General features: G+C 37.0%; 1 protein-coding gene across 2 annotated transcripts in view; it reads left to right on the forward strand.

Moving 5' to 3' along the window:
- The window catches only part of SOX6 (SRY-box transcription factor 6), a 238,176-nt gene that overhangs the window by 204,327 nt on the left and 6,793 nt on the right, over positions 1–27,056 (forward strand). For both annotated transcript variants that reach the window (XM_084263308.1, XM_084263307.1), the window contains exons 12-14: positions 4,715–4,823; positions 22,622–22,855; positions 25,493–25,709. In XM_084263308.1, coding sequence (XP_084119434.1) covers positions 4,715–4,823; positions 22,622–22,855; positions 25,493–25,709 — 560 coding nt within the window. The remainder of the gene's footprint in view (positions 1–4,714; positions 4,824–22,621; positions 22,856–25,492; positions 25,710–27,056) is intronic.

Consider the following 27,056-nt stretch of genomic DNA (forward strand, 5'->3'; position numbering starts at 1 on the left):
AGAAGAAATAATATCCCTTCAGTCGTTTGCTCTGTGGCTTCTGTGAATGACCCGTGTTAATTCAGTTTCTAGAAACCGGCTCTTTAAATTAATGTTGGTAACTGCTTCCATGCTAGACTATTGAAATAAAGGGTATTACATCATTGTGGAAACACGTCTACTGAAATAAAAAGTATTTGTTTGCAAAAAAATATATATTTTAAATCTTTTACACAAAGATCAGCATGCATGCCATTTTCCATTTCAGACTAAGCATACATTTCAGATGTGGAAAAAGCAAGCATGTTGAAATAATTTGAGGCATGGGTATAGTCGGATCAGTCTTGGTAATCCAGAAGGGAGGGGTGCCCAGTGTATTATTACGTTTCGTATATTATTTTTTGAGAGATGGATGCAATCAGTCATCTTCTTGTATATGGTTTGAAAAAAAATGTCTTGCTGGCAAGTAAACTGTTATTTAAGTACACAATCCACGGTACTACAGAAACAGTTTTGCCAAACTTGTCCAAGTATTCTCACATCCTTAAAGATGGTATAAATATCATTTATAGCAAGCCGTTTACTTCAGACTATATGGAATGCCTTCCTGCTCCCCTGATCTAAGTGTCCCAGTTTGCATTATGGCCTTTATTGCTTCTGTTTGATGGAGTGATCAGTAAAAATTTAATGACACTATAAAATAATAAAAATGTCATTAATTTACCACGGATCTTGGATGCAGTGGTTGTAAAGTTACATTAATAAACAGAATATTTTTTACAACAAAAAGCATTGTTACGTGGGAACGTATAAATAACACACATAAATTTAAGAGCAATTTTACTGTTAGCACACACATTATTATGGAATAGCCAATAAGTGTATAAAACATAGTATATAAAATTTTATGAAAATATACTGTGCACATCAAAAATTCAGCTTTTATCTAAGTGCAGAGAAAAGCCATTATTGTGTGCTTACTGTTTCATTGCTGTTCTTTCACAAGATCACAATTTTATATTTGTTTCTCGTCATTTGAAGTTTGCAGCCTTTTCAGAGGTAGGGGCTACTGCTTCCTTTCCCTTTACTCCTTGCTTCACTGAATCATTCTTTTACCTTCCACACGTGAAGAGAGAATTGATACTTTCTGCCAGAACGTGATGGAAAAGTTGCTAATTTAATGCAAAGTTAAAAATAATGCCAAAGGGGTTTAAAGGCTTGCTTGGCGACTCTGAAAATAAGGGATAACTATCTAGCAGTCTATCTGTCATCACTGGGGCTGCTCCATCACTGACTGTGATAATATGTGAATATGATGGATGCCACAGCCTTGTGGCTCATAACATTTAACATTCATCAGCTCTCACTAACGGGGGCTTTATAATTTAAATATCTTTATTTAATATGCAACATCTACCTCATACATCATAATTTCAAAGCACTTAGAGAACCAACAGTCCTGCAAGACAGTTGAGCAGACTTTAATTTTTTCAATAACTTTTACGTTTTCTGCATGTTTGTGACTGACAACGCATAAATAAGTGCCTAATCATATCACAGAATGGAAAATTAAGATTTGGCTGCTAAGAAGAATCTTTTCTCATTTTAAATAAGTGATTATTTTTACTGTGTGTTAACATATAAAGAAGCACAAAGGACCTGAATTGTGCTTGGAAGAGCTTTCAGTTTTCTAGTGCAAACTCCAGTTGACTGTGTTTGTCTAGTCATGAGAAAGGGTTGTCACTGTCATGTCCTAAACCTTTTTTTCCTGAAATTTAAATGGGAAAACTTAATGTGACTATACACTATATGCTCCATGGCTGGTACAAAAAAATCAGTTCAAAACAGAGGTCCAAAAGACCTTTTCACAGGAAACAAAGCACCTGCACTGCCCATTGTGGAGCACTTTATTAAAAACTCAACACACTTTTTTATTAGTGTAGGTTAGGGAGGTAGCAGTATATCCAGTGCTCGATATACATGTGGGAAAATGTAATGCATGTGTAGGTAACATATTTGTCGATGCAGCTACGTATAGCCATTTACTTTTAATGAAAGTATGGGGTTTTTTTGTTCATATCAGAATATTTTGTACAGAATCAATCTTCCTCTCAGTCCTTGCTCATACCAGGAAAAAGGTATACTTTGAAATGATTTTTAGTGCAAGTAGCTATTCTCTTTAGGATGAATTCAAGATGGGGACACAGACAAATCCCATAAAAAAAGGATTGGAGCTTAGTAGGACAATTTTCCTCCCTAATAATAAATTTCATATGAATTTTTTTGTATTCCATGGAATTGTAAAGGCACCTAGTAGATAGAAATGTTAAGGAACATTTTTCCTTTTTTTACAGTTCTCTGAATTTCTCTAAACCCAATGCAAATATTGAAAATCTTTTTACGATCACTGTGAAGATTATTTTCAGTAAAAAAAGCAAGCAAAGGAATGACTTTAAAAGGCATTTCAAAGACTTAAATATAGCTAGCTTTGTTACAGCATTTTATGAATTGGGGGGGGTTATGAAATAACTATAAGTACATCTCCTTTGTTTGACAAGAGTAGGCATTTTTATTGTATAAGTGCTTTCATTTTACTGTTCCTGAACCTTATCATGTAATTTTCCCTTTTCTCCTTCAATGTCAAAATATTGATATTCTTTCAGAAACTTTCTTTCTTCTTCTTCTTTTTTTTTTTAACAGAATATTTTCTAGTAAAATCAAAGAGAATGAATGACTAGAAAGATATTTCAAATGTGCATATTGATATGTAGCAGGGCCTGTTGATTTTTATAGCAGAAAGGTATTTCTCCTTCTGAAACACACTTGAAGGCTGTTCTTCCAAGAAGACTGCAGGTGCTGTATTAACATCCTTAAGAAAAGGCTTTTAGCACAATATATGTGCCAAAAGCTATTTTCTTAGTACTGATCTTTGTTTTTATCTCAACTGCAAATCAGCCCTTTGCAATGGAATGCAGAATCCTTGACAAATTTATTTTTAATTCTATCTACCAGTAAAACAGATACCATCCTGATGATTAAGGTGTACTGTTCTATTGCATAACATATTTCAGTAAAATATCGGGCATCTAGCATTGCAGTGCCTTTCTGCAGTTGCATTTCATTTCTGACTCTTTCTTTTGTTGTGAGTTCCTTGAGTTTCTTTGTCAACAATAGATTTTACAGAAGAAAATAAGAAGTTAACCAAATATAAAATGCAGTTATTTTGCCCGACAATTGAAGATTCTAAGGAACTTTTGGAACTGCCTCAGCTGCATGTTGTGGCAAATCCAGTGTCAGGTTGTGCTTTCTTGTCTTACTCAACAAATTAAACAGAAAATTATTTTTAAAAAAAAAACATGGCTGAAGGAATCAAAAGAATGAGGAATCAAAAGAATTCCTCAGTTGTTGGCCTCGTGGGATTTTATTACTGAAAAATAACAATAATAGAAAAATACTCACATTGGAAAGCAGAAGTATTTGGAGGTGGAGCAAATGAGGAGTCAAGGCCACCAAGTACCTTTTCACCTTAGGAACATTTCCAAGTTTCTGACCATCTTGAGGGAGAGAAACTCCTAATGTTTTCATCTTATGTCTAGTGTGCAAAGCACAGAACTAGGTCATTGAACAATAGACTGAACAGCAATCAGCACTCTACTTCTGCATAATGCATTAAGTATAACATGTAGAAACTGTTCGTAGAACTGAAAGCTGGTATTTCATGTCTGCAAATTCAAACTGACATGACATTTAATATTGTTTCATAGTAATGAACAACAAGGTTTCATTCATTCACAAGTACAACATAATGCCAAGTTTAGTCTGAAGAGGTAACAACAAGGCAAGAGGGAAAACATGCTATGTTCCTTCAAATGAGAATGCTAAATTAAAGATAACCATTGAACGCTTTGCTACTGATATGCAATACTACTGAGATTACTCTTGTGAGACAACACTACGCTGTCATTTATGGTGCCCTTGTCCAGTATTTGATTGAAGAAGTGGCTTAACATATAAAATACCTTTCAGTTTCCACCTTCTAGTTCCAGGTTTCCTACGGATGTCTCCAGCTCGTAAAAGCTTTCTTTCTAGGAGTGTGCATTTTATATATATATTTTTTAAATGTCCTTAGATTCCCTTTCCACATAGATACAATTTAAATTCCTAGACAAAATAGTATCAGTTCTGTAATCTATTATTCCTTCTTTCAAATATGTGTCTTTGAAAACCTCTTGTATAAAATTCAGACTTGTGTTTTCTCAGAGGTATGAATGCAAACTTGAACCTCATAGTGGGGAAAAAAGTGCTTTTTCCATTAAATAACTCGTATGTTTTAATACAAATTCTTTTTTCAACTTCTGAATTTTCATGTCTCCCAAATGTTGATTGTCTTTTCCAGTTTCAGTTAGAAAATAAGTGGAAAGGCAAAGTGAACAGCATCGATCAGCACTGTCTGCTGCCAAGAGTGTTTTGTATTTGCATGTACAATGGTTTATGCATTATGGCACTGCAGATCAAAATAATCTCAAAGTTTCTGTATATATTTCACATTTCAAACTGATTTTCATAAATGCAAACATTTGGAATCTGTAAAAAATTGTCCTTTTTTAAAAGTCTAATTAAATACACTCGTTCAGATTTTAAAAATAAGGCATGTATCAGTGCATACACATATGCACAGGCATATAATAAGAACTAATTTATGTGGTACGTTAAGACTACTTTTGCTCTTTTCCAGGAAAGAACAAGGTTTGAAAATTTGGGCCCACAGTTAACAGGGAAACCCAATGAAGATGGAAAACTGGGCCCTGGTGTCATTGATCTTACAAGGCCAGAAGATGCAGAAGGTGAGTTGCAATTTTAACTGTGGGTTATTGAACACTGCATCACAGAATGTTATGGCTGAAATGCTGCCAGTGTATTTCATGAGTATTTCTAGCTTCCATCCCAAGGTAACACTGGAATGATTTCTGTGTGGTTTTATGAGATTTTAATAAGTCCATATCAAAGAGTGGATACATGAAAAGGATGGTACAGCCCTATAAGCTTTTCTGCAACACAATTTTTTTTATCCAGCAGCTGTCAATTAAGTGTTTACATTTTATATAATTAATAACAGTGTAGGAAGCTTTCAGAAATTATTTCAGCAAGGCAATATATACATATGTATCTTTTAATCAGTTTTTAAGGATTTAGCAACTTTGAAGAAAGTTAGAGCTTTTTAAGACATCTACGCATCAGTGCACTCACAAACTGCTCAGGATATAGCAAGCACAATTTTATTGACAGGCAGCTGTCAAATGATAATGGAAAAATATTTCACATTGTCTACTTGAAAATGTCTTTCAAGATAAAAATCTTCAGCACATTTAAACTCATTTCAGTGAGAGATCTATATATCAGGCATACAGTGTCAAACCACACGTGGAAATCAGTATTTATCAATACTGAGTTTAGTTTCTAGCAGAGTTACTAGGGATGCTCTGGAAGTGGATGTCACTAGTATCTTCTCTACCCTATGATACATTACAGGAGATGATGTAGACAGAGGTAGAACCCTACTGGTCATGATAGGAAGATTAATGTACTATTCAGATACAATATTATGCAAATGTCATCCTCTCAATTTACTTCCACTTGAGAATAATTTTGCTCTTTTTTTAACTTGACTAGGTTCTAGTTATGACCCTGTTCTTGAGAGAAGGCTAAAACATCTCCATTTTTTTCCATTAGTATCTAAACATCTGAAAGGTTCAAACTGTGCTTTTTTTTTTCTTGGGTAGGGATAGGATGAACAAACTTGTGATTGTTGACTAATAATTATTTGCAAATGCTTCTTGAAATACCGTTGCAGAATTTTTCTGATAAAAAGGCATTAGTATTTTCTGTATAGAGAAAGATTTCTATGAGCAGATATTATGTTCTGTCTCTCTGTGACCCAGAAAAAAATGCTTCGGGTAAGGTCTAGCAACTTGTCCCTTCATTTTGAAGTCTGACAACAACAGCACATGTAAATGCTTTTTGGGTTTGGGGGTTTTTTTATGTATAGGTAGTAAATGATATGCCTGTGCTAAATCATCTTGGAGCCCTGATTCTCCTTGCTTGCCAGCCAACATACATTATTTTTAATCAGTTTTTAGGCAAACTAGAAAAGCTAAATTTAAAAGTATTTTGGGCAAAGTCTTGTACACAATGGAGAAGCTCATTTCCTAGATGCTCCTTTATTGACTCATCCATACAGAGTAACAGTTAACTCTCAAATTTAATTCAGCAAAATATTGCTACTTATTGGCTTAATATCATGATTAAGTTATCACATAGATCTGACACATGTACCAGGAGCACATGCTGACATGGTTTTTGCTTAACTTTTTTCAAGTATTTTGATATAGTCAAGGTTTCAGGTCTCCAGAAGAGTATAAGATGATAACTGAAGCTCATCAGGCATTTATTACAAATAATATTCAGAAGGAGAGTAGCACCTTAATGAGACATTTCAGATTTTCCTTTTTTTTTTTTTTTACTAATTCCCTATTAAAAAAAAGGAGCTATCATGTATTTTCATCCTTTATTGGATGTGATTGGCCACTGTTGTGTTGTCTTTAAGCAGAAAAATAACTAACATAATGTAGGTAAAAAATTAATTGCAGACAAGTGTTTTGCAATGATTTTTTTTCTGAAATAAGGACTTATCAGATACATGGACTTTCAGAAGTACTTGTTGACTAATCAGTTATTTATAAACTGTTTTATAAAGGAATTTCCATCTTGCAGCAACCTCTCATATTTCCACATGTTGAAGGATATTTTTTTCCTCAGTTGGGATGAAAAGTTGCAACAGAATACTTACAGATACACAGTTGCTGGTTCATATGACATCAAGTCCCTGATGACTTTCTTGGTTTGGCTCATTTCCTTCAATTCATGCTTTCTCTTTCTAGTGCCCTTAATTTAGTATCTTGATACACCTCGTGGTACTGACAACCCCCCTGTTACTGGATAGTGCAGGACGAAGCTTTGACATATGTAACCCAAGCTACAGCGATGTGTGCCAGTTTAAGGACAGTCTACATGTCTTTCTAGAGATAGTGGGACAGTTTGAGGCGTGATGTGTTGCCACATGGGAAATCTGAGTTCGTCAATGGATTCAGATTTCAAGACTTTGTTTAGCAGCCAAGAGATGTCTCTGGAAAAGAGGTGCTGGATGAATACCTCTGCTGATCTGAAAAAAAACATTGGCGGGAGTTCAAAACTCAGTTGCTTACTTGTCCTTCTACTCATAGACAAGGTGAACCTAGATATTAGCTGAATATATGAAAAAAAGACATTTATAATATCACCCAAATTTTGCCCCCTATCTTTGGAAGCTAAGATACGATACTTCTAACAAGGTATCATTTAGAGTACAAGTCCTTTAAAAACTGCTGCTGAAATTTCAGCAGTTAAACTGTGGCCTCTGTACTGTACAGACTCTATCTTCAGGAATATTAATGCTTCTAATTGTCATGAAACTATTGCAGATCTCTCTAGACTTGTCATGTCACAAAGTTTTTTTATATGTGTTGCTATAATTTTGTGTTTCATATATATCTGTTTCAACACTGGGTCACTAAGAAACTCGACAACTTATTCTTTATAATTATAGAACAATTTAGGTTGGAAAAGACCCTTAAGATCACGGAGTTCAACTGATAACCTAACACTGCCGGGTCCACCACTAAACCACGTCCCCAGGCACCACATATACATCCTTTCTGGTAGTTGTAGAGAGATAAAGTCTCTCCTCAGCTTCCTTTTCTGCAGCCCCAGTTCCATCAGCCACTCTTTGTGGGACATATTCTCTAAACCAGCAGAAGAGCAGCAGGTTGGGCTGCACCCTGATCTTTCAACTGATCTAGATCAAGGGGGCTGTGGAAGTGCAGTTCTACTCCCTGCCCACCTGCCTACCTGGACACCTGTGTTTCCAAAGGAAACTAAAATGTGGAGGGACATGGTACATGTCTGCCTCATCCCAGCAGGCAGCCGACATAGCCTGAATCTAGGATCTACTGTTTCCCATTGCTTTGACACAATCTTTAAGGCTCAAGTAATTTGTTCTAAGAAATATCATCAGACTTCTGTGTTTTATGGAATGCCTTTGTAATAGTATCTAGCAATTTCTCTCTACTCTTTCTATCTTTTCTATAACATATGGCCGTGATCTGTGTTTGACAGGTGGAGATTCAAGTTTTCCTTTAATTTTAGGAGTGCTTGTAGTACTAGGTCATTAATCAGAAGCTACGATTTTTCTATTTTTTTTTAATCATGAATTATAAGACAAATCTTGAAATTGTTTAAGTTTGGCTCTAGGCAGTTATAAGATAAATATGAAAGGATACTGCCAAAGTACTTTTAAAACTTAACTTCTTGTCCCTGTGCAATGAGTGAAACCTTTTTTTAAGATTAATGATAACTAAGTGTTACTTTGAGATGACCTAGCATATGAAGTTGTATTCAAAGCTTGGGTAATGATCTATCAGCTGGAAATCATGAAGAAATTTGTATTGAATATGACATAAAGTGACATCTCCATTACTTCCTTAGCCACCAGCAGGACTGGGGTAACTATGTTAAAAATCATGCTCAGTCTGTATTCAAAAACATTGCCACTGACTGTGACACCATTGATGAATAATCCACAGCTATTAGACCTATATCATTACCTGGAAATCCCAGTCGTCATGTTAAAATATATGATACATTTGCAGCTAGCATAATTCAAAACCATGATTTGAGAGCCTCATAAAAGTTTGGTGACTGCAATGCAAAATTATAAACAACAGCCAATTATAGAACTAAACAAGATTATATTTTTTTCCTCCAAATCTAAAAATTTTATAGGAAAAATCATTCTTTCTCTAAGTAGCTCCATAATTTTGAACATTTGAGATTATCAGTACTGAAATACAGCTAACTAGGATGAACACACCAAGACAGTTTTTAATCCAGTTTAACAGCTAAACCCTCTTTTTGAATGTGACTGACATATATTAACTGTGTATAATATAGTCAGGACCTATAGGTGAACCCTGATTAAATTCCAAGTGGGGGAAACTAAAGTATTTAGTTCTTAGTTATCCGAGAATATTGGATGATGTAAGTACAGTCTTCTGGTTCAAATTGTAAAAATGATGTATTCGTTTCACAAATGCTCACTTTTGGTGATAGTGCTGCTTCTTTTGAATCATATAATGTGCCTGTTTTTATGGATCTTGTGTTTGTATAACGTGCTCTATGTTTATGGATCCTTCTGTTTTTGTGATTGTGGTCAAATGCTTTGGAAATTTGTAGGAAGTAGTAGATAGAAATCCACAGAAGAGACTTAATGTTCTTGTTGGCAATTACTGATTTTACCTTAGCTCAGGTTGCAGTGTTATTTCCTCCAGCAGTCACAGTCAGGGATTCAAGTTCTTCAATACCTGATTGTCATTCCTGCCAAAGTTTTGGATCTGTTAAAATACAGTTTTCTTGATTGGACCCTGGGTTCAGGGCAAAACCATCTAAATGTTATTGTTTTGCCACTGCCTCACTGTGTGATTTTGTAAAAGAGAAAGAACTTCTCTGTGTCCCATTTTCCCAAGCAAAAAATCGGATGCATTGTGAAGCTAAATTCATTCTTAAAAAGCAATTACAAACAGATGAAAATGCCATATTAATACTTTACTTTTAGTTCCGTGTTTTCAGGAGCCATAAGCCTCACAGTTTGCCATTTGGGACAACATACTCTTCTTTTGAGACCTGTTTGTTTTCATCTGTTCTATTTCTCATGTGGTAGTTTTCTTGATTTAGCCTAGAAAACTGAGGGGGGATCTTATCAATACTTATAAATACTTGCGGAGTGGGTGTCAGGAGGATGGGGTCAGTCTTTTTTCAGTGGTGCCCAGTGACAGGACGAGAGGCAATAGGCATAAACTTGAATATAGGAAGTTCCAACTAAACATGAGGAGGAACTTCTTTATTGCAAGAATGGCAGAGTACTGGGACGAACGGGTTGTGGAGTCTCCATCTCTAGAGACATTCGAACCCTTCCTGGATGCTGTCTTGTGCAGCCTACTTCGTGCCTGTGTCTGCCTTAGTGCCTTGGTCCTACTCATTACCTGCTGTCTCTTATTTTAATTTGTAAGTTTCTTGCTTTACAGACCAAGTCACCATTTGAGATTATATAGCTTTAAGCCTCATTTCTTTGATCATGGTATCTTTGACCATGGTCCAAGTAGGCTGCAGGCAAGCCAGTTGCAGACCGTGAGCTGCATCACTGATGGTAATACTCTGGTTCCAGTAGTAAGCCCTAGCTTGATTTTATTAATTCCAGTTCAGATAGACACAGTTTTTGGTCTGAACCAGATTTTGGAGGAGCACAGGCTCAACTTGCTTTTAAAAGAACATATTTCTATTCTGCAGTAAGGTTAAGAACCCACTTTGGTAGCATTTCAGATGGCATATTTCCTGACCAACATACAAAGTCATGAATTGCTCAGTATTTGCAGCAGTTAACAGCAGTCTGTCTTTTTGTGCCCATAAAACTAGCACTTCCCATTCATCCTTGAGTTGGGCTAGCCACATTGCAAGGCATGTTGCATTACAATGAGAAATTCTACCTATCCAAAAGCAAATGAAATTCATTGGCAGAGAAAGAAAGAAATGGTGTTAGGCATCACCACAGATTTAACCAATTGCCATAACATGGTGAACAACGAGTGGCTGCAATAGCAGCAGAAGCAGTGAATGTGGAATCATGAGGAGGAGAATGATCTAGCTGGGGAAAAACAGGGAGTCTTTTCAATGCAGAAGGTCATTTCTTGACTGTGTGTGGAGAAACATGAGGAGTTACAAAGGGAGTACAAGGCTTATGCCTAAGGGTGAGTTAAAACTACCACCTTGCCCAGCTCCAAACATCTGTCCATCTGTCAAAACTTCATTTTCTCCATCCCTGGTCATAGAACAGACATCATGACAATTGCCTGGGTTTTGCAAAACTATTAAGTAAAAACCAGACCAGTGCTTTCTTGAAGCAGCACCTCTACAGGAGCACTGCTCATATATGCCCATATATGCTTATATAAAAGGGTGACACAGATCCTTAAGTCCAAATAAGGTTGACATTGAGCAGCTGAAGAGGTAGGTGAAAGGGATCCATATATTTGCAGGCAGATCAATCTTGCCAGGCTGTCAACACAATCCAGAACTGTGAGGTAACTTGTTTAACACCCTCCTATGCAGAGGTGTAAACAGCAGGTAGTACCTGCATGACAAAGCATCACCTACTTTTGTGACAGTGCTTCATAAATACTGGAGGGAAGAATGCCTCTCCATGCCAGTATTTGTCACACATAAATATTTGTAATAGTTGCTATGGCAGTTGAGAGAGGAAAGATGAAAATCAGAAAACAGTGAAAGCTGTCTGAAAACAAGAAGTGTTTCCAGAGAGAAAGCAGTAAGCTCAAGTACTGGAATTTTTATTCCCCTGAATTCTTTTTCTATGTCTTTAATTTAAGAAAAAAAAAATCCCCTAAGTGCATCTTTATTATTTAAAATTACTTATTATCTTGCTTAATTAGACAAGATGCTAAAATGTCGCCTTCATTAATTGCAGTTGCCATTTTTTAACACCCATGAATATATTTCATTGTGCTTTATACTAGAGTGATACACTTACATTTTTCCGAGTAACTCATAACAGACCAGGAGTCTGAGGTAAAATACTTTGGCAGAGTATTTCAGTTGTGTTGGGTAAGATTTACCGCCTCAGCACTGAAGTAACTCAATGCCTGCAAATGGGGCGGGAATATGACATTCTGTCTTATAGAATCATGCCATCACTTCTGTGATGGCCATCACTTAATGAATCTCATTGTTGCCACCATCCCCGTAAGACTTTAAAGGGGCAACTTCCACTTTGCTGAAAAATCTAGGCTGGGAGTATGTGGGCTGATCTTCCCATGGCATTGAAACTTATTCCTCTCAAGAAACTAATATTTAACATACAGAAGGCTTATCACTTTCAGAATAATGTATCTGGATGTCCCCACAAGCATTACCTTTTGATTTTCAACCGTCTTAGGTATTTTTTCCTACTGCTAAAAGTGAGGCTTTCTTGTTTTCTATTCCCATGCTACGGTAACTGATTCTTACAGAGTAGCGCCTTTATTTAAACAAATTCTAGTTAGAATTTCTGATGTTGTACAACCAACCACTGTTACAATGTCCTAATTTTTACATAAGGGTGCACAGTTATAGTTAAGGGCTTGTCACAATTTCCATTATATAGTAAAACATTATTTTCAGGAATTTAGAGCAAGGCTGTAAAAAGTCACTGTGGGCTGCAGTTTTACATGGAAAATCTTTGCCAATGAGAAAATTATTGTCACAAATGCTGAAAGCATCAGTCAGTTTGCTTAGCTATTTTTAAATGGAGTGAGTAAAAAAATTAAATATAGTAGTTCAGTGGTTTAAAACATTTTTTCACAGTCATGTATAGCTACCACAAGTGTAAAACACCCCATGGTCCCAATTCTCAGCTCTGCATGCCTTTGTATTCCTCCAGTATTGCAAAAGGAGCTCGAAGCTGTCTGAAATCATGTTAAATTTCAAGGCAAAATTGAATTTTCAGCTGATGGAGTAAGCTACCATTATATCATACTGCATGGAGGAGGGAGGGATCTTGCCCTTCTTCCTTACCTCTTGAGCACAGGGAGTGGACCAGAAATATGAATACATTATGGAAAGAACATCATATATTCTGGCTAAGCATGAGCAATTGATGCAAAATCAGACAAGTCCTCCCATTTGTACAACTGTCCTTTTTTCTAAGTTTATAGAGCACACTATTTTCTCATTCAGGAACCTCAGTATCTCAGAAAAGTGGTTAAGAGTATCTGCCTTTCTTCCATGTAGATATGCCAAGTATCTAAGCATGTGTTTAGTCCTAAACTTAGCAGCAAAGCTTTAATATTTTCTTAATTTGTGTTTTGATTTAATTTTGCAGAATCAGTTATCCAAAATGTATGTGGCGTGGGCATTAAAATAACTTCACAGCTTCTACAAATACTAAGTTATTATGTTTTCAATTTTGCAGGGGCAGTTTCACAGTATTTCAAAAAAGACTAATTTGTAAATTTTCACATAAGACCCTATTTCATGACAAATCCCCCATTTTAATCCAAACCAGGTAAATGTGGCAATATATTTGGACGTGCCATTGCCCTGTTTGTAAAAACATCTTCCTGGCTGCACTCACAAATCCCAAATGCACAGGTGCAGCATATTTGGAAAGTCAAACTTAATAGTTATTCCCAACATTTATTATTACTTGTTAAATTACAGCTCCTCTTATCATGCTACTTCTTCTTCTCTCTCTTTGTGATATATCATTTACTAATTATATTATTAATTATTATAATATCAGCACCCCATGTGAAATGAAAGAAGAAATGGCATATATATATCCTAGCCCTAGGTCCTTGCAATCTAATTACTGATATGATATGACAAGTGAGAACAGCAAACACTGGATGGAGGGAATTAGTTATATTGATACAAAGAATGATGTTGCATATGCTAGAAGGTGACAAATTCAATTGCAGATTGAATGCAGGAAAATGGGCCACTAAAGCAGTGATTCCAACACACATGCAAACCTTCTACAAAGTATTCTGCATGTCATTAATATCACATAATTTGAGGGAGGTGGTTTTGTAAACCTCTCTCCTGTTGTTATATTTCCTTTTTATAGACCACATCATACTTAAGCTTTTAAAGTTTATTGTTTTGTTACACAGGAGCAAGCAAAGTTGTTCACTAATAGTGTTCAGCCACACCTTGAGCAATGCACCCATCAAATATGAAGTCAGGCTGCCTTTTTCCTCTGCGGTGAATTCCTGTCTGTCATTTTTTCATCTTAAAACAAAACAAAGCATCGACTGAAATACAAATGGATCATGTCCTGTGGCCCATCTTCAGGCAGGATTTTTTTAAAAAAATCTGTTATAGATGACTGAAGATATTAACCCCTGTCTTTTAAATAAGTATCATGTTTTCTGGATGTTCTAGGTGACACTGTTATTTCAAGAGAAATTTGAAATTATGTGAGAGTAAGAGTTCCACTGGCAAGAAAGCTATTAGTCTTATGGAAACATTTTGATATTAAACAGATAAGTTCATCCATAAGTTCATTGTTTTGACATGTATGATTACATACATAATGGTGCATATGATTAATATAGTAACAATAATTGCTTAGCTGTTAGAACAACAGGTTTGGGGGGGGAGGTGACAACTAGACAAAACTCATCAGACACCTAACAATAATTATTAGCAATATTTCTCTTGGGTTGGGGTGTTTTGGTTTCTTTTCCATGAGCCTCTACTTTCCTCATTTGAGTATGAAATGAAATATTAAAGGTAAACAATAGCTTTTGTGGAAATGTTGACTGTAGTTTAGACCTGCTGACTGGCAGCCCCTTACTTCTGATATCATTACTTAAGCTGAATAACTTTCAACTTAAATATCTTTCACATTTTTTCTATCAATAATAGCTATGTCAAAATGGGGTTGTTATCATTTAATTAATTATCTGTGAAGGGTCTTGAAGTCTGCAAGTGCCATATGATTGAAAACTCTTATGATACTTACATGCCTCCCCAAATTTATAATAGAGGTGGCATCTTCGTCCCATCTCTATCTAGATGTTTGATGGATCTTCACAGAATATCTTCTCATGCTCTTAGGTTAGAGCACAAGTGGAACTACATAGGCTACTGAGGGCTTAAGTTAGGCCTTAAGCACTAATTAATGCAGCTAATATTCCATGTCATTTAAAAGCTTATTATACTGTTTTAGTTGTATTCCATGCCAAATTTTCATCAGGGTTAATTTTACCATAAAATGTGGTCAAGAAATATAAACTGTCTGTGTAAACCATCTAGAAAGTAGTTGTACTTAGCAGTTCTAATGCATTTAAATAATGTAGATTTGGGCATGTCTGGCTGTGGAGCATGGATGTATTAATAGTTAATTTAGAAATATTGTTTCTGTATTTATTATGACCCAACTAACAATTCAGCTTTAAACACTGGTGAGTGATCTGCTAGCACTGATAGAACTGAGAGCAGTTGATTTTGCACACAGAAATATTTCACTATTAATTTTAGCTCTCAGCTCTCAAATGGGGAAAGACATATATGCAGGTTGTGAGGATGGCTGTGAAAACTGGTGCTGTGTTTTGATTAAGATGAAGAATTTTGCATGCATATGTAAAACAAATGTACTAAAAAAGAAAACTCACTGCCACCAAAACTGAAAACAAGGCACTTTGGAAAATATATGCTGATATATAACTGGCTAGAATTTCCTTCATTTTGCAAAGCCACGAGCCACATGCATCAGCTCACCACAAAGTCATTAGGTCTTTTTAAACTCAGATGAAAAACATTAACAAATACCACAAAAGGCTTTAGTATGGCCCCTTTGTTCATTCACATATGGCAGTTTATAACTCCTGCACCACTTGGGTCGTGTGTTTGTTTAAGCTGCCTCCATCAGGCCAGCCCTGAAAGAACAAAAGACATCTTGAGCAATCCTAAGCAGGAAATGGGCTAATCTAAACATGGCTTGTGACACTATAAGTAGAATAGAAAGGGGAGGGATTGATTAGTCATTAATGTCCAATTGACTCCATATGGATGTTGCAATAATAAGGCCTTTTTCAGTGCAGTAGCAGAGTTATTGAATTAGAGGTTTATGTTTCCTCAGAGCTGACCTTAGGGAATTCCCTTTTGGTTCTTCTTGTTGATGTTTTAAAGAGAATGGAGTCTCTTAAAAGGAAGAATAGAAGCGTTATCATAACAGGATTGTATGGATGTAGCTAACCTGTGCTACTGTATGTTCCCACCTCCTAGTATTTACTTAGCACGCTTCAAAACCCTTGCAGGTGGGATATTTTACAGCACATTTAAATATTCCAGTATTCCATTAATCACTCGTGTCTTTATTTTTTTTCTCCTTTTCATTCATTGAAATGCAGCCTGTAAGAAATGTTAGGGCTTCAGATCCCAGCTGAATAATATTTGTTTAGCATTTGGAATGAAAGCAGCTTGACAAACAGACACTTCCCTGAAGAACATTTGTGCCACTGTGACTAGAGGCATCCTCATCCCAGAGCTAGTCATGTTTCCAAATGGGTTTTAGTTTTGCCTAGTGATGACAGAACATGCCAGTAATGACAATACTTCATGAGATACCCATTTATTTTGCCTCTCCTACTGGTAATAAAGTGCAATAAAAGTTTCTGAATGTGGATGGGGATGAAGAACAGGCAGGCAAGGGGCAAACTGGATAAATGTTACACTAACACTGCTACAAATCATTTAGATTACAATAAAGTAGCAATTTTTGTAACTTCCTCCAAAAATGAATACTGCACTTAATAACTCAAAATGAATTCTTATTCTTGTATTCTTGTAGTCTGTATCTTTAATAAAGGCTGAATTATCAGTCCATGGGTTAAGAGGCAGAAGGGGGACTGTCAAGTCAGTTTTTCATGCTCCCTGTTTTTCTGGCATTTCCATGTTTATGAGTAACCCATTTCCAGTAGTAAAAGAGTGACTTCTGTTTGCATGTTCATTAGGTTCTGGTCTCTGCAATGTAAGCTGCTAGCAGTGCTAGTTGGATTACCACAGACAGGGTCAGATATTTTGGAGGTCACAATCAGTCTTTTCCAAAGTAGACAAAAATGTCATCTCAGCTTAATGAATAACTGATGATAGGAGCTTTACCACTAACCAGTCACTTTTACACGAGGAACCTGGAAAGATTGCCTTTATTTCTATATATCCTATCTTGGTATATGTCTATGGAAGATGGTATATTTTCTTGTGTAGTCAAAGATTCATGGTCTGGAGGGGTCAAAGGAAATGGATCGCTTCAAACGTGAATCAATGGCCAGAGTGTGGAGACTAATTAAAGAATAACAGAGTAGCTGATAAAAAATTTTCTTTTTTCTGTCACTTCTTTTCTCTTTCTTTTTTCATATATTTCTCAACCTCTTTTTGCTCTTTTCTACTACCTTTGCTATTGTATGCATTCTGGTAATCTGTAAGGGCCCAGTGTGAGTTATTGTTGTGGTAGATTATGTATAAAATGGAAGGTAAAACTTTCCCTGCACTGTGATTACAGAAAAATCATTATTTTTGAACAAAACCATTGTTTGAAATTACTTTAATGAAGCTTTAACATTTTTAGATTCATTCTGTGGTGTTCTTCAACCCAGTATTGTCCTTAGAGTCTAGTCTGGAATCTAGCTTCCGCAGAGGAGTTGCCTGCCATATATCCACAAAAATAATCTCCTCAAATCTGCTTTTAGTTGCAAATCATCAAAGTCATGACAAGTTGAGCAAATGCAAAGCATCTAGGAAGTCAGGAAGTCCACACCCTCAGAAGCTAAAAGTGTCATATTGAGGATAGCCCCAGCCTTTAGGCCGAAGTAAAGATTTCTTTGCCCGCTAAGGTGTTAGGGCAGCCAAACTGTACTGCTTTTGCAATAATTTTTAATTCTGACCAAGCTCTTAATTCTAAAAATCAAAGCCTCCTGCTGTGATTGCAGTATGAACAGTAACTGGGAGATTGAGCATTAGTTGCCATAGAGAGACAATTACCAACTTCCTCCTCTCTTCTCACCCTTCATTAGTAGGAAATTTTTATTTTGTGCATTATTATTTTGGGTTTATTATTTATTAGACTTTCCTGAAAGTATTTCCAGAAAGAAGTCAAACACCTAATTCTTTACATTCTTTTATTTTAAAATTATCACAGTAAGAGAAGAAATCCATACTTAGTAATACCTATTGAAATTGTTTATATAGGGCACACAATACTGTCTAAATATCTGATTGACAGGATGAAGTACCTAAGAACAACCAGTTTGAAAGCTTGTTCTTATGTGTTTCAACTTGTAAGAGTTCTCTGAGTTTATATTCTTTTTATATCATTAGTGCTTCATTTCTAAGCTCAAAAGGTACTGAGACTTTCTGTATCCCCATGTAGAATCACATGTTAACAGATGTAGTTTCTTGTAAAGCTTTATATGCTGTATATAATTCTGTAGTTCTGTGATAGTTAGAAGAACACAGAGATTATCCAAGTGTAAGGTGTTGCACTTGGGCCGGAAGAATCCCAGACATAGATACACACTGGTAGAAGAGCTTCTTGAGAGTAGCCCTGCTGAGAAGGACTTGGGGATTGTGGTGGATGAGAAGCTTGACACGAGCCAGCAGTGTGCTCTTGCAGCTCGTAGGGCCAATGGTATCCTGGGCTCCATCAGGACAGGGAGGGGATTGTCCCTCTCTACTCTGCCCTCCTGAGGCCCCATCTGGAGTGCTGTGTCCAGATCTGGGGCCCCCAATACAAGAAGCATGTGGAACTGTTGGAGAGGGTTCAGAGGAGGGCCACAAGGATGATTAGAGGGCTGGAGCACCTGCCCTACAAAGAGAGGCTGAGGGAGCTGGGCTTATTCAGCCTGGAGAAGAGAAGGCTGCGGGGGGACCTCATTGCAGCCTTCCAGTACCTGAAGAGAGCTTATAAACAGGAGGGGATTCACCTTTCTAAAAGAGCAGATAATGGCAGGACAAGGGGGAATGGACTAAAGCTAAAGGAGGGAAGGTTTAGATTAGATATTAGGGGGTAGGTTTTTACAGAAAGAGTGGTGAGGTGCTGGAACAGGCTGACCAGAGAAGTAGTAGATGCCCCATCCCTGGAGGTGTTCAAGGCCAGGTTGGATGGGGCCCTGGGCAGCCTTGTGTAGATCCAGGCCTGGAGGTTGGTGTCCCTGCCTGTGGCAGGGGGGTTGGAACTCTATGATCCTTGGGGTCCCTTCCAACCCAGACCATTCTGTGATTCTATGATTCTATGATTATATTACTTCAGTTATTTGCAGAAATTAATTTTACAGATGCTTCTGTGATGGCCTATAGGTCAACATGCAAATATTCCCCTACAGATCAAGCACAAAGAACATGAACTCTTTGGCTGCTTTTTCACATCTCTTCTGCTTAGAGCAGATAGAGCCAGAGCTTCTTGGCCTTCTTGGTATGGTCCTAATTTATTACTCTAAGTAAGAATTATTTTCTAATATAAACTTTCTATGAAAATAGATATTTATGGAGTGATTTCTCCTTTTTTTCTCTTTTTTCTTTCTTTTTTTCATTCTATCTAAATTATATCCAGATTATAAAAACTCACCTGTAATCTTGATACTAGTAAAGGTACTCTTTGCTTGCATTAGAATTGAAAGGTCAGGCCAAAATTGTGTTAGAAAGGGCTAAAGAAAAACTCCTTAGCCATAGTGAATAAGTACCTTTGGGAAAGTAAAAGACAGAAATCTTCATATGGATTAAAATATGTATTCTTTCCTTTGAGTGGAGTAGTTGAATAACAAGTGACAACCTTTGCATCAATAGCTATTTCATTGTATTATTGGTCACCAACTTCCTAATGGCCCACATACCAGTTAAAAATTTCACAGTATTTTAAACGATTGAACAACCATTACATGACATATTTGATTTTTCTCAAATTATATGGCCATCTGTCTCAATAAATGTTTCAGCATTGACTTACCATGTTTGTAGCCTTACGACTTCACAATAGATATAACATAGAATCATAGAATCATGGGGGTTGGAAGGGACCCCGAGAGATCATTGGGTCCAACCCCCCTGCCAGACGGGTCTTGAATATCTCCAGAGACGGAGATTCCACCACCTCCCTGGGCAGCCTGTCCCAGGGCTCTGTCACCCTCACTGTGAAAAAGTTCTTCCGCATGTTGGTGCGGAACTTCCTGTGCTCCAACTTGCAGCCATTGCCCCTTGGCCTGTCTCCACAGACCACTGAAAAGGGGCTGGCCATTTCCCCCTGCATCCCCTGCTTCAGATATTTATAAACATTAATTAGGTCCCCCCTTAATCTTCTCTTCTCTAGGCTGAACAGTCCCAGCTCACTCGGCCTTTCCTCACAGGGGAGGTGCTCTAGGCCCTTAATCATCTTTGTAGCCCTTCTCTGGACTGTCTCCAGGAGATCCCTGTCTTTTTGATACCAGGGAGCCCAGAACTGGGCACAATACTGCAGGTGGGCCCTGACCAGGGCAGAGTAGAGGGGGAGGATCACCTCCTTCGACCTGCTGGCCACACTCCTGCGGATGCACCCCAGGATCCCATTGGCTCTCTTAGCCCCCAGGGCACACTGCTGGCTCATGGCCAGCCTGTCATCAACCAGGACCCCCAGGTCCTTCTCCACTGAGCTCTTCTCCAGCAGGTCATCCCCCAGCCTGTACTGATACAAATGGTTGTTCCTCCCCAGGTGCAAGACTCTACACTTGCTTTTGTTGAATCTCATCTGGTTTCTCCCTGCCCAGCTCCCAAGCCTGTTCAGGTCTCTCTGGATGGCAGTGCAGTATTCCTGCGTGTCAGCCACTCCTCCCAGCTTTGTATCATCGGTGTACTTGCTGAGGATGGATGCTATTCCCTCATCTAGGTCGTCAATGAAGATATTAAACAGGACTGGACCCAGCACTGAGCACTGGGGAACACTGCTAGTCACAGGTCTCCAGTCAGACTCTGCTTCACTGATCACCACTCTCTGAGCTCGGTCCAACAGCCAATTCTCAACCCACCTCATTGTCCACTCATCTATCCCATGCTCTCAGCTTTCAAAAGATGGCATCTTTGATATGCATGTTCCAAGCCTTCTGACAATAGGCAGGGCCTCATTAGCCATACACACTCCTAATTCAGTCCTACATGCAGGTCTCTCCGCAAAACTACTGCTCCTCTTTGCAGTAAAAACCTGACTGCAGCAGCAGTCTTGTGTAAATGTGAACACCTGTAGCATGGCACTTAACTTAGAATAGTATTAAAATAGTTTTGCATTTCACATTTGCCACAAACCTGTCTTCTTTTATGTGCATGCATGTTAGTATACAAATTGCCAAATTGGTGTCAGTTGTAAAGTAATGACATTGGAGGCATCATAAATTACCATGGTGATCCTCAGGAGAAGACACTGCTGTATACGAATGAGTGTTTTGCTCTCAGGGTAATGTATGTCTTCATCTGACCCAGTAGTCAGCATATTGCCCTGTGTTGATGGATATAGTCAGCTTGAAACTACACTACATTTCACTGCACAATAAACATGGCTGTCAACACCATATAAAGCAAAATCAATTTATCCTGTATGGTCAGTGCGTTTTAAATGAAATTAATGTACTGTGGACCTGGTGGCAAAAAGGTAGTACATTAGTTATGCATCCTCTATTTTAGGACTTTTTTCATGTAAATTTATTTCCTGTATAGAATTTTTACAACGGTATACATAACATGGAGCATTTTCACACCAAATTAGGAAACGTGGGTTTTGCACAATTAAAAACTTGTAAGTTAGTCACCGAAATCTGTAAAACTGCAGTGTTTTACTTAGGGTAAAGAACTAATTTTATATTTTTTGGCAAATAAATCCATGTCTGGAGCTGTAATAGTTTATGCAAAAGGAGGCCTGTTTGTTATCACATCCCTTGTTTTTTCAAGTTGTTGAATTATATTAACAGTTTGATGAGCCCTAAGACTAGCTACGTCTCTCTTCCACTGTAAAGACTTCTTGCCTTTCTTTTATAGCTAAGGTATAACCCTAAAAGCATATGTTTTCATCACAATGTGAACAAGTTTTTCTGATAAAAGCATGCCTTATCTAGGCTCAGTTCTCTCTTTCTCCTGTATTAACTAGTTATACACCTCACACTCAGTTCTGTGAACTCTAGAGCCCCTTGAAGCTTTGCTGTTTGTGGTCAAGAAGCAGGGCTGGATACATTAAAAAAGAACAAACCCAAAAGGATAAGGCTAGCACATACAAGTTGAATTGCTGGTGAGTAATGACAGGACACTGGGGTACATTAAAGCACAGCAGGCGTGGAGAAGCCGGAGTTCTTGTCTCCCATTCTGGAAGCTCCAAGATGCTGTGCATGTACCTGTTGAAGGCAGACAGTTTTATTACATATATGTGATCGAATGCTCCAAAACACATCTAAAATTCAGCTAAAGCAGATGTGACTTTAAAGTGTTCAGCTCCAAATATAATCAGATCCATACAACCAGCAGCATGTACCCGGTGTACTATGTAATTTATTTTATGAAATATTTTGCATGTGCTTCACTGCTCAAGCAGCAAGTCATTGTAAATTACTTGTGCGAACAGGTCTACATCAGCTTGGATTCCCAAGTGTAACTTTTATTTGGGTTTTGTTAAGCATTAAGAACATGTGTGCTGTGTTGAAGTCCTGAAAAAACTTCACTTCTTCAAATCTCCCTACTTCACCTAGAAAAATACCAGTGCTGTTTTATCTCACTCAGATGTTGATGCCTTCTGCTGGGTGAGCCTGATCAACTGAAATCACTGGATATCCTTTCTCTCTCTGTCTCTCTCTCTCTCATAGATCTGTCAGCAAAAAGAGAGAGAGAAAAAGAGAATGAGGCTAAAATAAACACAGCACTGAAAGCGCTTGCATAATCCACGTAATAATTTTTTGCATCCATCTTGTTTCTTCCTGCCCTGACACTACAGGAAGTAAAGCAATGAATGGCTCTGCAGCTAAACTACAGCAGTATTATTGTTGGCCAACAGGAGGTGCCACTGTGGCTGAAGCTCGAGTCTACCGGGATTCGCGGGGTCGAGCCAGCAGCGAACCACACATCAAACGACCAATGAATGCTTTCATGGTTTGGGCAAAGGATGAGCGTCGAAAAATTCTCCAAGCCTTCCCTGACATGCACAACTCCAACATCAGCAAAATCTTAGGTAAGTGCAAGACAATGAACAAATCGTGACTGTGACTGAACCAAAACTGGGGGACTCTTAGAAGGCTCTGCTATAGAGGTCGGCACTTGGCAGAGGTTAGTTATTTTTGGAGCTGTGGAAAGACGAGGTTATTTTTATTGGTGACACAGGCTAGTTAACTTCCTTCTTGGATATGCAACTTCTCTAATTTTAGGACATATTTTGTTTGGGAGCTGTTCACTGAAATTGGGATTACTGAAATTTACACAAATGAAGACTTACGGGTTATTTTCATTTTCATTCTCTTCCTTTTCCCTTTCTGCCTCTTTCCTTATGCTTTTTAGTTTCGACAGCAGAGTCACAACTGCTTTAAGGGCTTAGCAGCTTTCAAAAAGAATGTTTTGTGAAATCTGTTGCAAGAGTGTATTCTGATAAAGAGTGTAATTGCAAGATCCCATTAGAAATCACCTGAACTACAAATCAGTGGAATGCAAAATTATACTTGCTGGAGTAATTACTGGGAGAAAAAAAAAAAAAGTACAAAATCAAAATCGAAGGTTTATGTCAGTGCAGTGTCAAAGAAAGAAACCTGGCACAGTTCAAAAGACATGTACATGCACAGAATCATAGAATTACAGAATCTTTAAGGTTGGAAAAGAGCTCTAAAATCATCAGGTTCAAGCACCATCCCAACACCACCGTATCTACTAAACCATGTCCTGAAGTGCCATATCTAGATGGTTTTTGAACACTCTTTTTTTCTTAAATAATACCTTCTCACATGCAAAATGATCTTTGATTGAGAACGTTACAGTGTTCAAAAAGCTAAGGAAGCAGTAGTATGATGTGATTAAAATATTGCTTAGCTAAAAATCACCATAGTTAATATTCAATTTGTATAGATTAGGAAGATCAGGGAATATACTGTGGATTATATATATCACCACTGTGCAAATAAATTGGCTCATTTTGGAGAAATTTTGATTTGCTTCTTAAGACCCCTCCAGAGAATTAGAAACATACGTGAGAATGAGTGGTGAAACGTTAAAACCTATATTTGCTTTCTGAGTCTTTGAAGTGAAAGACAGATTCCAAATGTAACTCATAATAAATAAAAGTAAAAATCAAGTTTCCTCTGTAATCATTTTATTGTAAACTTTGAGTTGAAGTACATTCTTAGCAAAGTTTGTTGCGTGTTAGTTCAATCAGCGGCAAGAATATACAGAAAGAAATGTTACTTTGTCCTAAAACTTCCAAAATCTTACTTAGTAGTTCTCATATTTTTGTCTACCATATAAGTAAGTTATATGAATAGGCTTTCAGTTTTGTATAAAACCTGCACTGTTTCAGTGTTGGCAGCTGTAAGGAATCTATATTATTTGTGTGCATTCTGTAAAAAAACTATTAGGAGCATAGTAACTGTATTCATTAAAATGTAAACTTCCAGCATAAATATTTCAGAAGTGCCAGCAATTGAGTGTTTGTTAACCATGGAATTAACCTGTCAGTATCTGCTCTGCCACAAATAAGTCTATGTCCATATAATATCTGTGCAACTTTTCCAGGACAATGAGAAAAGAGTCTGAAATATTAGAACTGACACAGAGTATTGCTGGCTACGGATAATATTTATACAACTTTTCCATTTGTTGATGTATGAAAAATCTTGGTAAAAGAATAGCTTCCACCCACGTTTACCACAGCTGTAATCGTTTTACTCATCCAAAAGACACCAAAAAGCTATTTTATGCGTTTATTATCCCCTGTAAAAAAAAAAAATCCCTTCTCTATTCAAGTGTTTAGATAGCTCCTTATAAACAATACAAGAGATCTGAATACTTTTTCCTCTTCCTGTGTACACTGTGTTAATTTTTTAACTTTTTTATTGGTGCAGAAAGTTTACAATACCTGAAGTGGTGTATATAATTACACTGTGCTTTCTGGGTCTTGGGTTTTTTTTAAAATGCAAGTTTGTTAAATGTAACTTTCTCAGTGCAGTTTTGTGCATTTATTACATCTGACTGGAAGATAACATGCATAATAGGATTTCAAATATGGTAAGGTGCCAATATTATGCCAGGTTTATATCAGACGATTAGTAAATTCAAGACACCCAGAGAGCAAGGGATTTTTTATAATTTTGTTGAATCTATAAGATTTTGATATTTTTTAGATAGCAAGATATTAATAACTATTAGTAGAAGTATATAAACAAAATTCTATACAACTATCAAAGAAGCATGTTTCCATAGGCAATGTGTCAAGTTTTTAACAGTAAAACTATTGTTGTAGACCTTACTTAACCATAGCACTGTGCATGGTATTACAAAGATACAAAATTATTCACAGATTAATACTCATATTTTAAAAAAATTAATAGATGTTTTGCAGCATGAGGATGAGATTTTTCAGAAGTAACTATTGATTTTAAGTGCAACTATTTAATAGAGATTTACATCTCTGCAACATCTGCAGCAATATCTGAAAGTCAAAGTTTGTTTAAGGTGTTTCAGGCTGTGCACCCCAATAAAGGTGTAAAATCAAATCAGTTTAACTTATTTAAAAATCGTTCATTATGGGAAGAAGGCATGTTGAAATGAGTATGTGTAAAGGTAAGTCTGCTTTACTTGAGCACTCACTGATGTTTTGTGTTAATAGGATCTCGCTGGAAGTCCATGTCAAATCAAGAGAAGCAACCGTATTATGAAGAGCAGGCACGGCTAAGTAAAATCCACCTAGAAAAGTATCCTAATTACAAATACAAACCTCGACCAAAACGTACCTGCATTGTTGATGGAAAGAAATTACGTATCGGTGAATACAAACAACTGATGAGGTCTCGAAGACAGGAAATGAGGCAGTTTTTTACTGTAGGGTGAGTACTATAACTGTTGTCATTGTTTCCAAAGCCAGAGCATGCTGTTTGAAAACAAATAGACTTATCTGTTTATGTCACTGACTAGTGTTCTTCAGAAGGGAAGGATCTGAACCTCTAAATTATTAAAAACATAAGATGTATCATGGAATATGGAGCTATCAGCTAGCCACTGAATGCTGATTGTGAGACCGATTGTGGAATTATTTGAAGTCAAAATAAGTTGTTTCCCATTAGCCGGAAATCTTTGAATCATGTCTTTTGTGAGTTATTAGTAAGCCAACCCATTCTGGGTTAGTAATGACTTTAGGATCATTTCCCAAATTAAGAAAAGAACAAAGGGAAAAAACAATGATTATTCCTGTGTAGAGTCAGGAGACAGAGGAAAGGGACAGCTATATTATGATCACACATGAATGAATATTGTAGTATGAGGCTATTAGGAATTTTGTTATATATAGAACTGAGGAAAAATATTTTTTAAAAAGAAATGTTTTAGAAAGAGTCTTTCAAATAATGCATAGATAGACTCGGTAGATTTGAAACTCAGAATATATGGCTCAAAAAGATTCTGGCACAGTTTTAAAAACATTGTATTTCCTCTAGTCTTCAGCAGAGAAGGCGGCACTATGAAAGATCTCCAGGCTCAAGATAACAAAAGTCCAGTGAAACAACTGCACCATAACAGATTTCTCTCTCCAGTTTTTTTTTATGAATTAATCTGTGATGCTCAGTGCTCTAACACAATGTTTCTGGTGGTTTACAAAGAGTCTAAAAGCTATCTCCACTGCCAGCTTTTCCAAATTCACAATGTTCTGCTTATTTCTCTAATCACAATAGCCTCCTTTTGTTGGGTACTACACTACCAGATAATTGACCTTGACGTCGATTATGTGCCCTCATTTTTGGCTTGGGATGCAGAACTCCTGTTGCAGTCAATTATTTTGTGGTACAGCCTGCAACAATGTGGGCTCTTTCTTCAATCAGTAAATAGAAGTGTTTTTAATATCTTGAAATAGCCTTCCAGTCTATAGTTTTGACATTGTTTTTTATTCTTTACTCTAAGGGAAATTGTTTACTAATAGGCTTCCATCAAAAGTGTACAAAGAACTCTAAATAGAAATCTGAATTTATATAGCACATCACAAATTATATTCAGATTGAGGGAATGAAACTCTAGCTACGTCTTCCAAAGCAGATTGACAGACCAAATCACATCTAGAGAAGAAATGTAAAAGAAATGCCAAAACAGCAGTCTGAACAATTTGAGAGTTGTTTGCTAATTCAAAACAGTATTAAGTAGTAGCATTTGACACATTGGAATTGATGGCTAAATATGGAGGCAAA

Source organism: Gallinula chloropus (genome assembly GCF_964237585.1).
Source record: "Gallinula chloropus genome assembly, chromosome: 4".
Lineage (NCBI taxonomy): Eukaryota > Metazoa > Chordata > Aves > Gruiformes > Rallidae > Gallinula > Gallinula chloropus.